This window comes from Peromyscus maniculatus, chromosome 5, assembly GCF_049852395.1.
Source record: "Peromyscus maniculatus bairdii isolate BWxNUB_F1_BW_parent chromosome 5, HU_Pman_BW_mat_3.1, whole genome shotgun sequence".
Taxonomy (NCBI): domain Eukaryota; kingdom Metazoa; phylum Chordata; class Mammalia; order Rodentia; family Cricetidae; genus Peromyscus; species Peromyscus maniculatus.
In genome coordinates, this window is record NC_134856.1 from 143422789 (window position 1) to 143440450 (window position 17662).

Consider the following 17662-nt stretch of genomic DNA (forward strand, 5'->3'; position numbering starts at 1 on the left):
GAATACTCTAGTGTTCCCTACTGCCTTTAATAAATAAAAAGGTCCTGTAATTACCCAACAGCTGGTGTTTACCTGTCTTTCCGCTGGGGAGATGGCTCAGTGGTTAAGAACACTGGCTGCACTTCCAGAGGTCCTGAGTTCAATTCCCAGCAACTACATGATTGCTCACAACCATCTGTAGTGAGATCTGGTGCCCTCTTCTGGCTTGCAGGCATAAATGCAGGCAAAACACTATATACATAATAAATAAATAAACCTTAAAAAAAAAAAAAAAAAAACCTGACAGATGTATACCTGTCTTTCCATCTTCATGGTCAGCACATATTCCAGGAACAACAAGCTGCAGGTACCTGCAAGCATCAGCAGTTTCCTGGATGTCTGCTTTCTCCCACCATGCTTTGCATGTTCTCTTTTTGTTGACATGCTTGGCCACTCCCTGTACTTATAGCTATCCTCATAACACATCTAGTTCGCTACCTTCCATAGGAAATGTCTCTAGCCCTCCACCTCTAAGTAAGTACCCCCTCTGGGCCACCATCATACCTACAACAGTACTCTATTGACAACCCATGTCTCTGAACCCCCAAAGAAGAAATTTAAATGTTTTAATTTTACCTTCCTGCATTAGTGCTAATTTAAGTGTCTCTCAGTACTTACCCAGGCATTAAACAATGAAAAGACCACAAAAGAAAATATGAGGCTAGAAAATTTTAAATGGGCTAATAGTCATATGCTAAATGTACAAAGTTAATCCAGTCATCCTAGAAATACTTTATTAGATGGGTTACTTTAGCAATTAATGAACAAGCCAATACAAACTTGCATACTGTGTGGGGCAGTAGTGGCACACACCTCTAATCCCAGCATTTGGGAGACAGAGACAGGTGGATCTCTGAGTTCAAGGCCAGCCTGGTCTACAGAGTGAGTGCCAGGACAGCCATGGCTACACAGAAACCCTATTTCAAAAAACAAACCAAAGAAAAAAAATTGCACATTAAGTAACTGTTCTTAAAATAACAAACTATAGAATGTAACAATTAAAAAATTAAGACTATGCATTATTCTATTAAAGACTAGGTAATTATTCTATTTCTATAGCTGTTCCCCTCAAACTCCATGTATCAGTTCCTTTCTTCAGCCTCTCACATGAATTTTCCTCCAAACTAAATTCTGTATTCATTTCTTCCCTTTGTCCAAACCTTTTAACTCCTTGTGTACCTTCTCTTCTTCCAATCTAACAAAAAAAATACAATACTGTATTTATCATCTGTTACTAATTTTGTCTAAAATAAGGGACACATAAAAAGGTGATGGTATTGCCAACAATCCACGGACAAAACCCTATGTGCCAATCTGCCTGGGTGAGTTCATAGCCCTAAATGACCAATGGGAACCACATTCACAGTGAGTCTGATGGCATTGCATCAATCAGCAGGTCCACAGGCTGTGGCACCTGGTAGGGGAAACAGAAAGGAGCTAAAGCAGCTGGCCAGATCAGGTTCTCCAACTTGTGCCTGACATTCCAGAGGAAACAGACATAGGGAAAACTAGGAAGCCATCATCTCTCTGCATAGCTGCCATAATTAATGACTTTGAAAGCATGAGCAGCAGTGGCCTAGGATTTAAACTAGGTTGGCAAGGAGAATAGCGCTTCCAGAAATAGCTGGAAGAAAACCCAGTACATTATCTTAATCATTACAAATTATTTTTCAAAGCCACACAACATAAAGTGGTGTCAGCACAGGGAGGTTCAGTAGGAGCAGTACTGGGGGAAATTATAATCAAGGAAGCTGAAATCTCCTAAATAAGTAACACTGAGCAAACAGTGAAAGGCAACACTACATAGCAGAAGTTCCCAACCTCAACACTGCAGAGCAGTGGTTCCCAACCTCAACACCATAAAGCAGTGGTTCCCAACCTCAACACTGCAGAGCAGCGGTTCCCAACCTCAACACTGAAGAGCAGTGGTTCCCAACCTCAACACCATAAAGCAGTGGTTCCCAACCTCAACACCATAAAGCAGTGGTTCCCAACCTCAACACTGTAGAGCAGTGGTTCCCAACCTCAACACTGCAGAGCAGTGGTTCCCAACCTCAACACTGCAGAGCAGTGGTTCCCAACCTCAACACTGCAGAGCAGTGGTTCCCAACCTCAACACCATAAAGCAGTGGTTCCTAACCTCAACACTGCAGAGCAGTGGTTCCCAACCTCAACGCTGTAGAGCAGCGGTTCTCAACCTCAACACTGCAGAGCAGTGGTTCCCAACCTCAACACTGCAGAGCAGCATTTCTCAACCTCAACACTGCAGAGCAGTGGTTCCCAACCTCAACACTGTAGAGCAGTGGTTCCCAACCTCAACACTGCAGAGCAGCGGTTCTCAACCTCAACACTGCAGAGCAGTGGTTCCCAACCTCAACACTGCAGAGCAGTGGTTCCCAACCTCAACACCATAAAGTAGTGGTTCCCAACCTCAACACTGCAGAGCAGTGGTTCCCAACCTCAACACTGTAGAGCAGTGGTTCCCAACCTCAACACCATAAAGCAGTGGTTCCTAACCTCAACACTATAGAGCAGCATTTCTCAGCCTCAACACTGTAGAGCATTGGTTCCCAACCTCAACGCTGTAGAGAAGTAGTTCTCAACTTTCCTAATGTAGTAGCCCTTTAATACAATCCCTCATGCTGTGGTGACCCCAAACCATAAAATTATTTCATTGCTACTTTATAACTAACTTTGCTACTGTTATGAATCATAATGTAGATAACTGATATTCGGGGTACCTGGTAAGCGACCCCCAAAGGTTGAGAACTGCTGCCTTAAAACAACACAGATTTGAGCCAATAAAGTGGAAAGTAGCAGGGTGTAGGGGGCTTTAAATAATCAACTTAAGTCAAAACAAGGCAGATGAAGCTTTACTCTCTTACCCGGATCCAGGAGTTAAGTTCTGATTCTCCAGAGGTTCGTGGTTCTTTGTTCAGCAGACAACATAAGCACCATATTAGAATTTTTTGGCTTTCATCTGTAGAAAATAAAACTAAAATGAGTAGATTTTATCAAATAGGAAAAAACCTTAAGAACATGCTTAGGAAAACCTCAAAGCACCAAGCTCCGGCATTGGCTTTCTTCTTGTGGGTTCAGCTTACTGTCCAGCTCTTGTGTAGTCAACTTTCTGAAACAGCAGCAGTTTTTAAAGCCAAATAAGAATGATGGAAAGAGCTGAAAGTGCTGGGCTCTTCAAGATGTTTCTAATTTCACATTTCAAACATCAGTAATTTCAATCTTTTTAAAGCAAAATAACTACTATCTGTTTCTGTTTCTGTTTCGGATGGCCAAATCTGTTCCAGGTAGAGACTTACAGAACAACTAGCAAACAAAAATTAAAGCTGTAAATGGAAGCTGTTAGCATACAAGCTATACACAGCAATGCAGACCCTGTAAAGGAGAAGGGGGAGGTAGACATACTCAGCCCGTACAGCATTCTCAAAGACATACAGAGTTCACCTTTCAGTCTCCTGCAGCTAACAGTGCTTCCAACGGCTTTGCTATCAAAAGCACAAGGACAGAACAAACTACAGAAAATCTCCACTATATTCACTGAGAGCACCCATCCTTTCATAATTTTTAGGCCTATTTTTCCTCCAGTGACAATCATTAAACTTATGCTTTCTCAGTAACTAATAACTCTAAATAAACACACTAGGATCATTCTGAGAAACATTCATTTATCCCTAAAAACTTAAATAAAGCACCAGGAGGTATAGTCTTACCTGACACACATTAATTTCCAGACTCGTAACTTTCAAAGAATTCTTCAGGCTGAACTGATACCTCTGAGAGAAATGTGACTGTTGTACTTGACCTGGTGTACATACTAATTCACAAGTAACAGACTTTCCAATAATATGCTTTACTATGGAGTAAAGGAGGATGCAATTTCAAAAAGGGAGGGAGCTTAAACTCCAAAGAATGGAAAGCGGGGTGGCACCCCCACCCCCAGGTGTAGAGTAATTCTACACACTTGAGTTCTCTCATAAGTAAGAAAAAAAGATCTAGAGACATCTTCCCAATCTTTGCTCAGAAGTGATGCACTGAGATATACCACTGGCTAATGAGCACATAATTCACTTTACTTAGATGGTTCACAGACATAAATAAGCCACTGCTGGTTACATAAAGGCCACTAGTACTCCATACAGGGAATGGCATCCAGGAGCTTCCTCCCCAGAGGCCCCAATGATGGGACTGGGCATTCCATAGGAAACTGCCTAGGATCCATCAGGACTCACCAGCAGATCTTGGCACAAATTTGAATTCTAAAAATGAGTGAAAGGAAAATGAAATGTGCCAACATACATCTGCTGCCTAAGAGTTCACTTTCTGTATCTTGAATTGAAATTCCAAATGAAGGCTACACTCTGTGCCCTTTAATACTCAATTTAAAGGCACAAAGCAGCAATTTTCTGAGATGATAAAGATTATTTTAAGCTGCTAGGCTATGGTTATTGTTACAGGAACAGATGTTCACAGTGAGGATGGGAGGCTCTGATTCTTAGCCTGAATCTGCAGGCATTAAGAATGAAAGCCTCAGGCTACAGGAGAGGCAGTGTGTGCAGAGAGTAGTGTCACTGAGGAAGGGGCACTCGCCCTCCATCTCCAGGTCCTTCCTCTTCCTTCTCACCCTTGCTTCTCAACCTGACCAGATGACTCTTCCATCAAGCAGATATATACTTTGCCTACAGCTTTGGGTTCTGATTTTTGTTAGGTTGCTTGGTGTCTACTGTTCTTTGGTTATCCTGATGGTGGTGGTGTATGCAACAAGGTCTTACCATGTAGCCCAGGCTGCCTGCCTCAACCCCCAAGTATATTTTTACTGTTTTTCATAGGAAATTTTGATATTTTAAGACAGAAAACAACTCTCTCCAGAAAGTGTTCAACTAGTTGAACAACGGGAAGTGAAAACTGAGATCTTATGGGTAGTTCAAAAGGTAACACAGGTGTTGATACAGCAAGGACAGGGATGTGATGAGATGAGTGACTTTTAACTGCAATTCACTCAACAGTTTCTTCTCCTTTCTTTCTTGGACCCAGCACACCAGGAGCTAGGAAACTTGCGGTGATATTTTGTTGTGCTCTAATAAAATTTGCCTCAAGAGGGGGCTGGAGAGATGGCTCAGAGGTTAAGAGCACCGACTGCTCTTCCAGAGGTCCTGAGTTCAATTCCCAGCAGCCACATGGTGGCTCATAACCATCTATAATGAGACCTGGTGCCCTCTTCTGTATACATAATAAATAAATAAATCTTAAAAAAAAAAAAAAAAAAAAAAAAAAAAAAAAAAAATTTGCCTCAAGATCAGAGGACAGAGCCAGCCACTAGATTAAACATAGAGGCCAGGCAGTGGTGGCACACACCTTTAATCCTGGTACTCCAGAGGCAGAGATCCACCTGGATCTCTGTGAGTTCAAAGCCACCCTGGACTACATGAGATTGACTCAGTCTAGGAGAGAAACAGAGCCAGGCAATGGTGGCACATACCTTTATTCCCAGTACTTGGGAATCACACACCTTTAATCCCAGTACTTGGGAGTCACACACATTTAATCCCAGTGCTTGAGATCTCATGCCTTTGCTTGGGAAGCACACATGCCTTTAATCCCAGCACTAAGAAGGTTGAGACAGGAAGTGATATGGCTGGGCAGAGAAAGAAATATTAAGGCAGGAGGAGACAGGAACTCAGTCGCCTTCTTCGCTGAGGACTCAGAGGCATTCAGTCTGAGGATTCACAGAAACAGGATCCTCTCTTTTCAACTGAGGAGTTGGCAAGGTGAGAAGTCCTCTAGCTTGTTTCTTCTGATCTTTCAGCATTTACCCCAATATCTGGCTCCAGGTTTTTAATTATAAGACCATTTAGAATTTGTACAACATCTGGTGCCCAATGTGGAGCATGAACTCACAATCCTGGGATTACCATTTAGGATTCATGCAACAAAACCAGTTTGAGCTGTAAATATATAAAATACCATGGTGACTCTGAACTGTATATACAAATAAAGCCTTTCATGGGATGTACTTAAGTGTGCACATGTGTACTTGTCTATGCAAATCTGTGCATATCTGTGCATTATACTTGAATAGACATACATATGCACACAAGTGTAGTTCTAGTCAAAGATATTCAGAAACTGGCCTGGACACAGTATATAAATTCAGAAGAGCACACGTGGCTTTGAAAGGTAAATATAGCACTGGCTCACTAGTTTTCCATTTTAAATCAACAACTTGACTGAGAGGAAAGAAGACAAATAAAAGTAAGGAGCCAGGACCCAAAGGTAGGGATGGAATTAGTAAGACTGAATGTGCACCTCATGCACAAGTGTGTGCTCAAAGACCCAATGAAGTGCTCCCCCTTTCCCACCTAGTTCACAGCTCTCACAATGACATATGATAGGTTAGGAGAGGAAAAATGTTCAATTCTTTCAAACATCAAAGGGAAATGGAATCTTTATTTTGGTTCTCATGTCATAATACTATGTAGTCTTTGACTTAAAAAAAAAGATGAAAAAAAAATACATCTGCTATTAATATAGTCAACTGAAGACCTTCAATGGGCTCCTCTTCAGGATCTTCAGCAGCTCTACCAGGCTTGAGAATGACAAAGAGAACTAACACTGCTCCTAGGCCTCAGACAGTGGAAGACTACTATAAAAAGGGAGATGCTGGAAGCCATGGGGATATGAAGAGAGACCCCAACCCAGCCTCAGAGCAAGGACATTTCCAGGAGGTCTAAGAGGCAAAGGGAATGGAATGCAGGGCACAAACCCACACTGGCATTCAGATAGCTGGCAACAGTACCACTGCAATGGCATGCTTTACTCGAAGAAGACGGACTGGAAAAAAGGTAGGATAGGCAGAAGTCAAGGAATACTATCCCTAAAGTACCCCAAATTCTCTCAACATTGGGTAAAACCACATCACTCTTAAATAATGGCAAAGCCATAGCAGGACTCTAACTCTGAACAATGTTCTCACAAAATGGGTAACAATACATGAGTTAAAAATGAATCTGTGAAACAATTAACTAGGTATCATTAGCATCAAGTTTAATTGTGGAGTATTTAAAATGAGGTGATGAAAGTGACTACAGACAAACACTAGTGCTTAAATCATAAAGTGTTTCCTCTCTCTACTGTAAGAATCCCTGTTTTCCTACAAGTCCACATACATGAGCTTGTATGCACATGCATGTTTGTTTGCCTGTAATGCCCAGAAGCACAGGAAGATGTATACACCTGGTGAACTGCCCCACAGAAACATGAAAAAGGTTACAATTTACATCCCTGTGCTTTGTTAGATGGACAGAGAGTAAAACTGTCATCAGGTATTTGTGTGTTGAGACTCTTACCATATGCTAAGATGAGAGGATTCCAACAAGTTTTTGCCAACAGTTGACCAATTGTGGGGAACCTTTCCAGAATTGCGTTAGAATCCTGTAAAAACAACAACCACATGTTTTGATAGTTAAAAAGTACTATGCAACTCAACTGAGCAACATAATCCTCAAGGGAGCCTGAGTACTACTGTACATCCTATTTTAGAAAGTATACAGGAAGAGATTAGGGAAAAGCTCTACATAAGAAAGTCAAAGTTTAACTTGTACTTCATCCTTAAAAATTCAATATGACACAATTAGGTCATTTCATTTTTTTCAGAAAATTTATTATATTTTACTCAAATTTAATAATCAGAAAAGACTATTTCTTTGTTGGTGGTGGTAGTGGAGACAGGGTCTCCTACAAAGCCCTGGCTGTCCTGGAACTCACATTTGGCCTCAAACTCTGCCTGCCTCTGCCTCCCAAGTGTTGGGATTGCCCAACATAGGAAAGACTATTTCATTTAAACACAATATACTGAAGAAGAGCAGCACTGGTGATTAATAACCATGTAATCCTACCTCTTCAACTATAAATTTTATTTAGTATAAAAAAGACCCCTCACCCAGCTTTTCAAAGGTTTAACAGATTATGTAACTTGTAAAGGAAGGAAAGCGGCTGAGGCACTAATGCTCACACGTCTTTGTGTGTTACAGCCATGACTGTACATGCTGAATGACATCATACTGCAACTGCAACAGACCAACCTCTGAGATGATAAAAACATCAACCAAACAGAAAACAGCTTAAAATAAAAGCACAATTTTGGTGCACAACCAGACCTTTCCCCACTTTTCTACGTTCCATAATGTTCAAAAGCAAGACCATGCAAGCTCATGTGCAGGGAGGCCAAAACACCCCAATGAAGGGGACTCCGCAGGTATCTAGGCAGGGAAGAGAACCTCAAAGAAATGAGAATGAAAACTCACTTCAGATGAATTTCATCAACCTGGATCAGATTTGGGGAGTCTGATACCAGGCCGTTCATGTCAGCATGTTTAAAACAGTACAATTTGGGGAAAAGTTTCCAGGAAATAATCATTCCTATTCCAGGTGCACAATAAAGCTTAAGGTGTGACTACTTAGAAACTCCTTTACAAAGTACATGTGACCACAAGGGTGGGTTCTATAGCTATGGGTCTAGAATCTAGTGGTCTATGCTATGTGATAGCATAGAGGTCAGCAGGCCATAAAGTACATGTGACATCACCCCTAAGGATGGGCTCTGTTAACTGAGAGCTAAGGAGGGAGAGTCTAGAAAAAACATTCTGGGGGATTTGGGTGAGCTCTGCCTCCATAGTAAAAGGTGGGTGAGGTCTGCTGCCACAGATAGCAAAAGGGTCAACAGATCATTTAATATTATCCACTTCTAGATCTCTAGGCAGGAAAATAGGTGTTTTATCTCCTCCACTGAGGAAAGGCTCCTGCATGTTTAACCTTCCTAGTTTCTCTAGTGATCTGTGGGCACAAGGACCTTTGCATCCCTAAGAGCCCTGTGATGCAGCAGGAAGTCCCTCAACATGGTCTTTCTGAGTCCATGTCAAGATGAAATTACATAAATCTTACTAAAGAAAAAAAAAACAGCTTTAAAATTAGTACCACTTGTTCAACATAGCTAATCCTTCTAATTTCTAAGGACATATGAACTCATTATCTATAGAATAACCCATAGAAATTTGTTATTGAAATTTCTCATTTGCTTCTTTGATGAACAGAAAGTACTACATGAAAGTATAAGTGTTAAATAACAATTTACTTTCATTTTCAAATTTAAAAATAAAATATGAAAAAATTTATGAAACATAATATGTTTATAACATGAAAACATGGCTCTCAGTTGGGAGGTGGTGGTGCATGCCTTTAAACCCAGCACTCAGGAGGCAGAGGCAAGTGGGTCTCTGTGAATTCAAGGCCAGCCTGGTCTACACAGGAAGTACAAGGACAGCCAAGGCTACATAGAGAAACCCTGTCTCAAAAAGCAAGCAAACAAACAAAAATATCTAATACAGTAAACATAAGTAATTTATGTCAATAGGAAGATAAATGGAAATATAAACCAAAAATTATATAATATACTCAAAAATTTATTTGAAAGGATCCCTTAAAAATATTTATTAAAAGAGATCTTAATAGTAAGATATCAATACTCCGGACAGGATCTTACTATCTCTTTTGAGGACCTACTTGAAAGCAGACCTGAGGGAGAGCAAACAGCCTAATAACCCCTAGAAAGTTTGAAGAGCACAAGGACAAACATTTACTACCTACAGGAAGAATCCAAGCCCTGTAATCAAAAAACAAATTGTTTGATTTTAGGATACAGTTTAATGATAGAAGGCTTGCCTAACATGTGGAAGGCCCTAGGCTCAATCCCAGACACTGCAAGAATGAATAGATTATTAGTTAGTATAAATAACTTTCTTGGCCAGGCAGTCTCAAACAGCTAAGAAGAAAGATAACGCCATTTTACACCAGAAGCTATGAAAACAGCTCTTGTCTGCAGCACCTGTCAATAATTTGTCTAATTTCAGTTAAGTCAATCACACAAGTCCCTAACTCTAAGTACCATTCTTGCTTAGGGAGTCCCTAATGTCACAGGATACTTACCATCTCTTTCAAGATTTCATATATCTGCTTCAGGAACTCCTGGAACCGGGACAGATGAAGACAGGTGTCCTGTTGTGTTTCCTTAGAGGAGGCCTGTTCCCAAGCAGAAAGTTTCTGCAGCCAAAACTGATAGTCCGCAGCAAGGTCTGCAGAATCCTGAGCCATCTCTAGGCAGATAACAGTGACATCCTTTCACAGCAGCCTGCCAAGCAGCACAGGAAATGGTAAGCATGCTTCAGGTCTTCAGGGAGGGAACAGATGGAACATTTAGGACAGGCTCTTCTATCAGCACATTCACAACCCACTGAGGGTGAAGGCAGATTATGAGAGATTAAACAGCCTGCTCAGGATGCTAGAGTCCTCTCTGAGTCATTTAAATGTGTCATGCAGCTGTAGCTCAGATTTTAACATCCGAACTTTTACCATGAGTGATGTCATTACTAAAACTCATTATACTTTCACAGTAACATACTAATTGTAGACAAAAAGCACAGCTGATAATAGTTTACATTTCCTTAAGATTGAGCTATTTTTAAATGTCTTAAGTGTGAAGTTCCTTTGTGCATTCTAGGGATGAGAAATCAGAAACATTCATGAGTGTTAACCAATAGTCTGTGCCTGAAAAATGCTTCTGATATCGTGATGCTTTACATGCATGTCTGGCTTCTCATTTAGGTATAAATAAATTTGATGCATTACTAGCTAATAAATTTTCTTCCCAGTTCCTCTTCATCTCACAGGAAAAAAAAAAAGGTAAAGTACTGTATTCTTCATGCATCACTTTAAGCAACCTGCTTAATTAAACACTGCTCTAGGGAGCCTGGAGCTGCTCAGTTGGTGGTGTGAGCTGTGCAGCCTGAGGACAAAGCTCCTGGTACATGTCTATATCTCCAGACAGATCCTCAGAGCTCACTGGCCAACTAACCTACCCAGTGGGTGGGCAGAGGTTCAGTGAAAGACCTTGTCTCAAAAAGTTAATGTTCATGTGTGCATGACCACTCCCACTCTCCACATGCACACAAAGGGGTGTGTGCACCCACACATATGTGCACATCCCCGCACATACACCACATGCACACAAATAAGTTAATAAAAGGTAAAAATAAAATTTTAAAAGCACTGCTTTACATGTAAAATTCATCCACAAGAAGTCATATTTTCATAAAACATAACACATATTTACTAGGTGTTGGACTCATTAAAGGACTCATTATCTCCTAAGCCTGAATTCCTGCCCCTGAAATAAATGTAAGAAAACACAATAGGAGTCTACAGGTATCCTGTGCCTCCCCAAGGGAGAAGCTAGGCCAGTGGACAGCAGGGGCCCCTCCAATGCAGTGCCGAATGCCCCTGTGGAGAAGGGCAGCTCCTCTCACACCCCTGTGCTTCGCTGGGACAGGATAGCATGCAGAGGTCTCACCTCAAGGAACTGCGCACAATAGTAAAGGCTGAGTTCAAATTCAGCATCAATGAGTAATATAAAACGCTTCTACTAGGTGCCAACCCTCAAAGAAAGACAGCCCTCCTCCTAAGCAGAACAGCAAAGAAACTGAAGGTGTCAGCTGCATCACAGAGACGTGGATGGAGAGATGGCAGTTTCCAAGTGGCATTTACAGTTTTGAGGAATCGACCAAAGTAGAAACCAACAAAAAGCTTACTAACTACACAGGAGACACACGCACACTAGCCAAATGATACCTAGAAGCCAAAGGCCTGCATTATGGACCTGGTGTAAGCCCCTCAAGGTAGGAGTGGCCATGGCCAGCTGCCAGACTACTCTAATGGCTGTTTCCAACCCCTCAAGATACAGGTGGCCAAGCTCTGCCCTACAGAGGAAGAAAAAAAAGCTCAAGATCAGGCCACACAATCCCACCAATACTTGAGCTTGCCAATCCCACCAATACTTGAGCTTGCCTCAAGATCAGGCCACACAATCCCACCAATACTTGCACTTGCCTCAAGATCAGGCCACACAATCCCACCGATCCCAGGCCATCCTGGAAGGCTCCCCAAGAAATCATATATAAAGCCTTCCTCCTGCTCAGTTCTCTGCTGCTTCTCAACCAAGCAGATGCAGCTGCCCTCTGTGTCTTTCCCAAAAAAATTCTTATGAGGTTTGTTGTGCAGTGTGACTTTGTGGTATTTTTTGGTTCTCACTGTCCTCATCAAAACCATCTACAAAACTCTATCTACAAAATAATGTGGAACTTCATGACTTCCTTCCATCTCCCTCATGGACTTCAGGTTTCATCCACTCTACAATTCATTCTCTATAAATAAATTTTTTAAAAAAAGACAACTTTTGTATGTATAAATCCCACACGAGACACACTCACTTAACACTCCTTTTTCAGAGCTTCTTTCAAGTGCAGCTGAGGGGAAAAAAGAAAAGAAAAGAAACTCATCAACCCTCCAGGCACTGCACTCTCAGGCCCCCCTTTCTGTCTGCTCCCCTGCACAGCCACACATGCTCTGGAATGAAACTAAAGCCTCCATGCTTCCTGATGGCTTGATAGTGTTAGGTGCTCTTGAGCATTCATTCCTTCACTCAATTACAGATTTCATCCATTCATTCATTCATTCACTGAGTTACAGATTCCTTTACTGGTATACCCATTCTCTGCCTTCCCAGAACCTAACATGGCTGACAAACACTCAACACATAGCAAATCAACAAACAATAATTCTCTGGTAGTTTTCAAAGTACAGTTCTAAGCTCCATGTCATAGCAAAAGTGCTTCTCCAAATAATTTAGTTTTTAAAATATAAGATAAGAACTCAAAAAATGAAAATATTAAAGAATTTTTAGTTACCTGGGTGAAGTGAACATACACACACATACTCCATGCTCTGGGCCATGTATGAACTGCTTCATGCATGTGAACTGAGTCCTCAAAGTGACTCTTTGAAGATAAGTATTAACAGGGGCACAAAGAGATTACATCATTACCCAAAGTTAAATCATGTAAAACCCCAGAGGAAGAGATTGCTAGGAAAGGGTAGAGCCAAAACAATGAGATCTCAATCCAGAATCAGCTCTAACGTCTGCATGTATGTATCAGGGTTCTCTAGAGGGACAGAACTTATAGAATGTGTGTGTAGTGTGTGTGCGCGTGTGGTGTGTGTGTGTGTGTGTGTGTGTGTGTGTGTGTGTGTGTGTGTGAAGGAGATTTAGTACAGTGGCTTACAGACTGTGGTCCAACTATTCCAACAATGGTTGTCTACCGATGGAAAATCCAAGAATCCAGTAGTTGTTCAGCCCAAGAGGCTAGATGTCTCAGATGATCTTCAGTATACACCAGAATCCCAAAACAGTGGGCTCTAATGCCAATGAAGGAATGAACTTGCCAGGGAGAGTGAAAGCAAGCAGGCAGAGAGAGCAAGCTTTCTTCTTCCACGTCATTTACATAGGCTGCCAGCAGAAGGTATGGTTCAGGTTAAAGATGGCTCTTAACACCTCAAAAAAATATAGATCAAAAGTTGGTCTTTCCATTTCAAATGATTTAATTAAGAAAAATCCCTCACAGGTAAATCCAGCAACCTGGGTTCTAGTTAATTCGAAATGTAGTCAAATTAACAACCAAGAATAGCCATCACACCTTAGATAAGACAGGAGAAGACAAAATAATCATTTTTATGTATATTTCATATGGCACTGGGAGTAGATCAGTTTAAATACTTGAAAAGATAAATCAAATTTTTACAGAAACAAGAAGCAAAAACACTTTTATTTTCAAAAAAATTAAAATGAACTTTTCTTTCAACATGGAAAGTTGCACAGGTTAGAGATGCCCCTCTAGAGAAACAACAACCTCACAGTATACAGAACACCGCACAGTCGTCAGCAGTACTGTCCACTTAGCAAACCCCCCCCCTTCTCCATCCTATGATGTCTTAGGGCTGCCCTCAGTCAAGGGTGGGACTATGACTCATGCTAGGCATTTCAGACTCTGTTGGGACCCTCACCTAAGTTAGGTGAATATAAATGCAGAAAAAATCTGAAAGCTTTTTTTCTCTTCTCTTTTCCTCTCTTTTTTTTTCTTTTCTGTTCTCTTTTCTTCAATCTTTTCTTTTCGGGATAGAATCTCACTCTGCAGCCCACACAGGCCTCAGACTCAGGACAACATCCTGCCTCAACCTTTTAAGTCCTGAGATTACAGGTGCAGGCCACCATGGCCAGTCAAGGCTCTTCTTGGAGCCATCCTACTTCACGACCCAAATGAGACGGAATCTTCTCTTTCACACCTAACATTTTAATATACTCTCTTCATGCTTGCATGGTTTTGAGGAGAATTCTTACATAACTGCCTTCTTCTTTCAGAAGTCTCTAATTGTGATTTTTTTCTTCTTTGTAGTTTGAAAATACAGTTAGATATAGTTAGGTATTTATCCTGCCAACTGTTCTCTAGGTCTCTGAGACATGACATTAATTTGAGAAATTCTGTCATCACTGTGCATTTCTTCTTTCTTCTTGCATCCCAAGCATGCAGCTCTTAGGTCTGCCAGTCTGCTGTTCACTGTGCTGGTTCCCAGCCTTGCTCTCTTTACTTTGCAGTTCAGGAGGTTCATGCTGAGAACCTCAAGGTCAATCCTAAGCTGCTTCTGCATAAAGCTGTGAGATGTTCTTTTGAGGGGCCTCGTGTCCTTTGTTCAGCTGTGCTTTATCTACAGGTGAGACCACGGGGGCACCAGTCAAAGGTATCAATGGAAACAGTGCTTTTGAATAAGGTGGTAGCAAGATTTAAAAAAATAAAATAAAAGATAAAAGATTTTTCAGAAAGGCAAGGTTAAAAAAATACCTGATAGAAAGAAATTAAAGAAAGAATTTATTTGGTTATGATTCAGAGGGATAATGCCCCTCATGAAGAGGAAGACATGGCAGCTAGGGTGGCTACAGTGGCAGGGTCCCTGCAGCAAAGATTGCCGGCATGGCTGTTCTCTCTCCTCGGATCAGGAAATAGCATTTAGGCTGAAAGCAGAGTGATCAATAACCAAGTCCCACTCCCACAGCCCTTTATCCACATTCCAGGCTCAGCATACAAAAGGTTCTACAACCTACCAATGCAGTGACACCAAACGGCAAGTGTTCAAAACACTGTCGAGCTGTGAGGGACATTTCAACATTCAAACAAGTATTCTGCCCCTGCTCTCATAATGCAAAGTATGTTTAGTCCATTTCAAACATCCACATCTTACAGTTCCATGCTATTCAGAAACCCAGTTTTCTGAGACTCAAAGTAAACTGTGAGCCACCAAGTTACATGCTCATATTACCTAATGGCAGAGGATAAGCATTCCCATTCCAAAGTGGAGGGAAGGGTGTAATATAGCAAGAAAGACTCAAATCAAGCACAGAGACCCACACTCTGGAGCTCCACGGCTGGCATCTGGAGTGCACAGCAACAACATATATTCTGAGTTGGATAGTTCCACTGTCTATAGCACACATAGCTCCACAACATGCCTCCAGTTTTCATCCACAGTATTGTGCAACACTTTGCTCTCAAACGAAACTCCCTCCAGAAGGGAAGGAATGGTTTATGAGACTGAGAAGGTCACATATCTAGGAAAGCTGAAACTTGCAAGACTCTGGCAGGCCTTTCCCCAGCTTTAAAGAAGCAGTATCCAGCTGCTGAGGAAGAAAACTGGCCAGTACAGTTGTGGAGAGGCATGTCTCCTATCTGCAGAGCTGCCTGCAAATCTGTGCAGAAAGATCCAGGGATGCAGCCTCATGAGACATCACCCATGTTCAGGTGGGCTCTTCAGTGATGATGATGCTTTAACTCATGTTCCCATAAATGGTCCACACCCATACTCCTTTTAGTAACCCCAACAAAAACTCATTGGTTTACCAAGCTGGACTTTGATCCAATCAGACTCTGGTCCATTGCAAGTCCCTTTCTGAGTAAGTGGACATATATGTTACATCTGTCCAGGAAGATCTCTCACACAACAGGCAGACATGCCACATTCATGGTATCTCTAACACCTTGGGGTCTCCAGTGCAACTGAGGCTTCACTTCATAGCTCTACACATAGCCTACTCAGGAGCTCCACCAGGGAAGCCAACCCTGCTACACATTGCCTAACTTCAGTAGCTTTCTGAAAACTTATCACAAGCTGTAGTGACATCGTAACTCTTGCATTTTACATGCCTTGAAACAGCATACCTGGCAACTGCCACCAAGTTCTGCTGCCAGTTTGAGAGATAGAGCCTGGACACTTTTACCATGGATGGGAAAACATTCGCCTAGGCAAGTTGGTATAGCACACCCTGTGCTAAAGCTTTCAACAGCTGGAGGTGGGGGTCTTAAATCCTTACTGGTACTTCAGTATACAATGTGAAGTGTGTTTACAATGTGTTTATGGGTGCACGTGTAAGGTAAGCATGTGGGTGGAGGCCAGAGGATATCCTCACTGTTATTCCTCAGGAATCCTCTACCTTATTTGTTTCTTTGAAGTTTGTTTGATTGTTTATTATTATTAGTGGTGGTGGTGGTGGTGGTGGTGGCGGCGGCGGCGGCGGCGGCAGTGGTGTGTGGGTGTGGGTGTGGGTGTGTACATATAAAGTTACACAGGGCATGTATGTGTAGAGGTAACTATATATGAGGCTGTTGGCTCTCTCCTTCCACCATGAGCTCCAGGAATTGATGAGAAAAGGATTTGGCAATATCCAGAAATCCTAGACTTAAACCTAGATGTACTAATAGGTTATCACTGTGAATTAGCAGCTTTGGAAAGGAAGAGCTGCATTTATATTAGTTTAAAGTATTTTTTAGACTTTGCATATTGAAAGCAATGGGTTTGGGACTGGAGAGACTGCTCTTCCACAGTATCAGAGTTTAGTTCCCAGCACCCAAGTCAGCCGTCACAACCACTGAAAAATCCATCTCAAAAGGGACATGATGCCCTCTTCTGGACCTCACTAACACCTGCACTCACACATGCACAAATGAACACATACACACATAATTAAAATATATCTTCTTTAAAAGTCCTCTTGACTAACTAGGACAGGTACAATAAACCAAAGTATAATAAAGAATAAAAATTAAAGTTAGATCCAATTTCAGTTACGATAATGGCAAGATATACAAGTAAGATCAGTTCTTGGTGAATGTGATTACATAAGGCCACATTAAAGATAAAAACAGATACAGAACTAGGGCTATGAATTGGCCCATCCCAACATCCACCTCATCTATGAACTGCTGGAGCATGTGAAGGGGACAAACCTACAGATCCCCACCACGCAGGACAACGACAGGATATCCAAGAGCTCAGTGAGAGCCCGTTATCAATAGTGTAGCAGAGGCCAGACGCTCCAACCAGACCCATGACTCATGGCAGTGAACACTTACCAGTGGAGATGAAAGGACTGGGGTTAATGGTGTCACTCAGCGGGACACACCACCATTTCCACGAGGAGATTCTTCACTCTCCTGAGTGTGTGGCAGGCCTGGCCTCCTTCCAAGTATAGCAAGCTTGTCAGGGCTGCAGATGACTCACCTAGGCTTTTGCAATTCTATGTGGCAGGTTTTGTATTCTTTGTTCTGGAGACAGGGTTTCTCTGTATAACTCTGGTTGTCCTGGAACTCACTCTATAGACCAGGCTGGAGATCCACCT

At 41.8% G+C, this 17662-nt stretch overlaps 1 protein-coding gene across 6 annotated transcripts in view; it reads right to left on the minus strand.

The window, feature by feature from the left end:
* The window catches only part of Fancc (FA complementation group C), a 184035-nt gene that overhangs the window by 109313 nt on the left and 57060 nt on the right, over window positions 1-17662 (minus strand). For all 6 annotated transcript variants that reach the window (XR_013051712.1, XM_076573540.1, XM_006981726.4 and 3 more), the window contains exons 2-4: window positions 10036-10237; window positions 7401-7485; window positions 2925-3019 (exon numbers count right to left, since the gene is read on the minus strand). Coding sequence is in view for 5 of the 6 variants with exons in the window: in XM_076573540.1 (XP_076429655.1) it covers window positions 2925-3019; window positions 7401-7485; window positions 10036-10200 (345 nt within the window). In the remaining variant the exon portion in view is untranslated. The remainder of the gene's footprint in view (window positions 1-2924; window positions 3020-7400; window positions 7486-10035; window positions 10238-17662) is intronic.